At 59.3% G+C, this 4700-nt stretch overlaps 1 protein-coding gene across 1 annotated transcript; it reads right to left on the reverse strand.

The window, feature by feature from the left end:
• Window positions 1-736: 736 nt before the first annotated feature.
• On the reverse strand, window positions 737-4487 carry APLNR (apelin receptor). Its single transcript, XM_072790837.1, has one exon. The coding sequence runs from the start codon at window positions 4068-4070 to the stop codon at window positions 2928-2930; it is 1143 nt and encodes a 380-aa protein (XP_072646938.1). The 5' UTR covers window positions 4071-4487; the 3' UTR covers window positions 737-2927.
• Window positions 4488-4700: the final 213 nt, after the last annotated feature.

The following is a 4700-nucleotide window of genomic DNA, read 5'->3' on the forward strand; positions in this document are numbered from 1 at the left end:
CCTAGTGTTTCCCTCCGGGAATGGTTTCAGACTCTTCCTCCCCCAAATCAATGACCCTCCAGAGCCCGGTTTCCTGTCTCTGACCCGCTGGTCTTCTGTGCACTCCTCCTTCATTTGCCCACAGGATCTGTGTGGATGGGGATGTCCCCAAGCCTGGCCTCCCCCTGGAAATCATCTTAGGAGCTTCTAGCAGTTGGAACATCCAGGATGGGTCCAGAAGGTTTGGATTCCTGAGGTCTGGGGTGTTGCTCGGGGACAGGTATCTGCAGACACCCGGAGTCACTAACTGGAGGCCAGCACCTGAACTTCTCATTTAAGCCAACTGGATGGTCACGGGACAATGAATGAGTGAAGGAGTGAATGAATGAATGCTAACATTTTCCCAGGGCCTGTGCTCAGGACTCCAAAATATGCGCCCATTTGTCCCACGGTTTTCAAGCAGGAAATCTGAGCTGCTTCCCAACCCCACCCTATCCCCACCTCACCCCCCACCCCAGCCTTTATTTCCTGTGCTTCTCCTGGGCTCACTCCCACCCCTGCCCTGCCCTGGGTCTAGTTCTCCCAAGTTTTGCCCATCTCCCCTCTCCCATTCCAGTTTCCCACCTGACTCCCATTAGCTCCTACTTCCCTCCTGTGCCCCCTCAGCCCAAGTCACCTCCCACTGGGACATCTGCAAACAGGGGGGCCTTTCCTCATCCCATGACACTTGTGTGAGAAGAGGCTCTGGACACAGCAATTACACAAAACAGATTTATTGAATGAACCGAAGTGACTAACAGGGTCAGAAAACATAGCAGAGACGTTCCAAAGAGGGGGCTGGTAGGGGATGAGGGAGCCTCCATCCTCTGTCCAGGGCCACCAGTGAGTTCCAGGCAAGAGGTCTCTGGGGTCACTGAGGAAGGCCTCAGAAAGGCACCCTCTTCCCTTCTGGTAGCTTCCTCCAACCTTGACCGCATGCTTTGAGGACAGCCCTGGGCTGAGAAAGGGAGTCTGTGGAAGATTCCAGTCTGTAAGGGGGAGATTAAGCTGAGGAGAGCCTCTTCCTTTCTCCTCCTCCCTCGGCTCCTGGAGCTGGCGCCATCCCAGGGATGGTCAAGCTCTCCATTTACACCACGCCGGGCTCTTCCTGCCTCCATGGCGCAAATCTTGTCCTTCACGTCCTGTCGGGAGGCCTCCAAGAACAAAACCTGGAATATACACATCCCTGCCTCCAGCCCACAAAGGCCCCACCATCAATTTTGTCCTTGAGGCCTCTCTGGTGGCTTGAAGTCATGCCCTCAGCCCTGCCACAGCTGCTCCAGTCATCATTCCCAGCCCCCCAGCCCAGCAGGAGAGGCCAATGGGTCCCATCCTGGTGGTGAGGTGACAAAAACCCCACCCAGTGCTTTTCACCCCAGGCAAGAAGGCATGTTCCTTAGGGAGGGGGACACAGACCCAGGGAAAGGGGAGAGTGGTAGGGAACACACTCATGGACTCAGAGCAGGGGGGAGAGGTGTGGGAAAGGAGCCAAGGAAGCTCTTAACCACCTCCTGCTTCCCTCATGGAACTAGGAATGATGGCACCCAGCACATTGGGTTTCCCCAGGGCTTGGGCACCACTGCCTTGGGGACAGATCTCCCAAGAGGGGTCCCAGCCCTAACAGGAACATCTCTCTTAAAGCACGGACCAGCCGTCAGAGCCCCCAAATCCAGTGGGGGAAGGGGTGAATTCATTTTTGTTCTATATTGCCTCACTATGTCCCTCTTTCCCCAAGGATGCTGCGTGCAGAGTGGAGAAGTGGTAGAGAGTAAAGAGTAGAGAGTAGGGGGGTAGTTCACCCAAGTGACGAGTGACACAGGCACACTGCTCTTCCTGTTATACTCATCTGTGTACACACACAAGCACACACACACGCACACACATAACTCTTGGCACCCAGCAACACCAGTGCTCAAGAAAAGTGTCCTGCCTGGAGATGCCAGGCTGTGGTGGGGAGACCTACAGGTCCCAGTTCTGGAGAAGGTCGGAGGGGTGAGGAATTGGAAAGGGAAGCCAAGCAGCATATAGACTAAATACGGACTCCCTTCTTCCTCGACGTTGCCTTCCCGACTCCCCACTCATAGAATGACACCTAGGAGCCGGCAGTCCCATCACCAACCCCGTGGACTTCCGATTGCCATGGGGAATAGAGGTTGAATGAGAGGAAATCTGCAAAAAAAGCACATCTAGTTGGCATGAAGGAGGGGCTGCAGGAAGCGAGGCCCCCTTCTGGGATCCTTAGTGCCCGAAACTACAGTGAAATGGTCCGGTTTGCAAGAAAGTTCTGGAGCTCCCAGCTGCAGAGCCTGGAACTAACTTTGCTGACACCAGCCCCGGTCCCTCCTTCACTCTCGGGGAGCCAGAGTGTGTGCAAGCTTCAGGATTCTTAACCCTTGGAAGCCCTGCAGAACCAGGGAGGTGAATAGGGGAAGAAGGAGGGATTAAAGAGGAGGTGTGCCCCGGAGACCGGGTTGGAGCCAGCAGGTGACAATTCGGGCTGGAAAGTGCAGACAGAGGAGAAAGTAGGGGCAGGGAGAAGAGACAGGGCATTAGGAAGAAAGGAGGGAAAAGGAAAAGCTGGAGATCCAAGAAAGGGAGTGGGGGCAACCCAGTTCAGTTGAGCCAGCACAACTTCCCTTGTTTTATATACAAATGGGGAAACGGAGGCCCAGAGGGGTCAAGACACTCGTGCAAGGTCCGTCTCACGGATACCGAGTGGCCGAGCAGGAGCCTGCAGGGCTCAGTGTCCTCCCACTCAACCACAAACCTCTGAACAAGCCTCAAGAAGGAAGGAAGACAAGAGGGGGCAGGGGGGCAGGGAGCAGGGGAAAGGGTGGAGTGCAAGGGAGAAGGTGCTGTCATGCTACCTGACTTTCAGAGAGCAGGGGAAGGCCGGGCAGGCCCCAGCCCTAGTCAACCACGAGGGTCTCTTGGCTGTAGGGGATGGACTTCTCGTGCATCTGCTCTGCACCCTTCCCCGAGTTGGGGCCGGGCCCCTGGCTGTGGCCGGAGGAGTAGCTGGCCGACTTCTCCCCGCTGCTGCTGTGGGAGGCCGCGCCGCACCTGCTCCGGCCGCAGCAGAGCATGGACGCGCAGGCCTGGCGGAAGCGCGGGTCGAAGAAGGCGTAGAGGAAGGGGTTGAGGCAGCTGTTGACGTAGCTGATGCAGGTGCAGTAGGGGAAGACGTTCATGAGGAAGATGTCCAGGTCGCAGGGCCAGTGCAGCAGGCCGCCCAGCATGTAGAGCGTCTTCACCAGGTGGTAGGGCATCCAGCAGAGCGCGAAGGTCACCACCAGCACCACGATGATGCTGAGCAGCCGCCGCCGCTTCCGCAGGCCCTCGATGCGCTCCTTGCGGAAGTGGCCGGCGATGGTTTGGGCGATGAAGAAGTAGCAGGTGAGCATGACGGTGAAGGGCACCACGAAGCCCACGGCGGTGGACGACACCCCCAGGCCCACCTCCCAGGCCCACTCGGAGCTGGCGGCGGCCACCATGGAGTAGTCCATGTAGCACTGCACCTTGGTGCTGTTCTCCAGGTCCCCGGTGGAGCGGAACACCATGACCGGCAGGGCCAGCAGGGCGGCGAGCACCCACAGCACCGCCGTGGCCACGGCCCCGCTGACCCGCAGCCTCAGGCGAGCGTTGGCCACGGGCCTCACGATGGCCAGGTAGCGGTCGAAGCTGAGCCCGGTGAGGCAGAAGACGCTGGCGTACATGTTGACGAAGATCACGTAGCTGCTGAGCTTGCAGGCGAAGGTGCCGAAGGGCCAGTCATAGCCCCGGTACGTGTAGGTGGCCCAGAGCGGCAGGGTCACCACGAAGGTCAGGTCGGCCACGGCCAGGCTGGCGATGAAGATGTCTGCTGAGCGCCTCTTCTCGCGGCCGCTGCGGAACACGGTCCAGAGCACCAGGCCGTTGCCCGTGGTGCCCAGGAGGAAGACCAGCATGTAGATGGCGGGGATGAGGGCGCCCGACGACTTCCAGTCCGCGTACTCGCACTCGGACTGGTTGTCGGCGCCGTAGTAGTTGTCGAAATCGCCAGCCTCCTCCATGCCGGCAGCGGACAGAGGCCGGGCGGGGGCCCCAGGCGGGAAGGGCCGAGGGTGTCCAGAGCCCCCCCAGGGAGCCGCCGAGGAGCTGCCTGGGGCCCAGCCGTCCCCCACCCTCTCCTGCCGAGTCCCGAGTCCCCAGTCCCGGCCTCAGCCAAGCCGCTTCCCTGCGCCCTCCTGAGTCTCTGTCTCCTCCGTGTCTGGTCACTCCCTCCTCCCACCTCCAGACCAACCCCTCACTTGGGAGTCTTAAGATCTTTAAGTTACAGCCCACTTTCTTTTTTTTTTTTTCCCTCCTTCTCCTCCCTGGGCAAGTGGACGGAATGGAGCCCTGCTGCCCTGGGCAGAATATTATCTGGGGCTTGCAGCCTGCCCTCCTCCCGGCCCCGCCTCCACCCTCTGGCTGCCACCCACCTTCTTCCCAGCCTCAGCCTCGGGCTCTGCTTTCCTCTGGCCTTTGGAGCAGCCCCTCCACAGACCTCCTCACCCTCCCATTCTCACCCCCTCCCATCCACTAGAAATGGGGCGAATTATGCAGATTGAAATGGAGCCCGAGCTGGAGCCAGGACGGGTGGGGGGCAAGGAGGGTGTGAGATTTCGCAGGATGTTCTGAGCATCTGGCAAGCCCTCCCC

Source organism: Canis lupus, chromosome 21 (assembly GCF_048164855.1).
Source record: "Canis lupus baileyi chromosome 21, mCanLup2.hap1, whole genome shotgun sequence".
NCBI classification, from domain to species: domain Eukaryota; kingdom Metazoa; phylum Chordata; class Mammalia; order Carnivora; family Canidae; genus Canis; species Canis lupus.

What these genes read in the sequence shown, in the direction of transcription:
- APLNR (XM_072790837.1), bottom strand. Translation starts at nt 4,070, where the DNA reads ATGGAGGAGGCTGGCGATTTCGACAACTACTACGGCGCCGACAACCAG.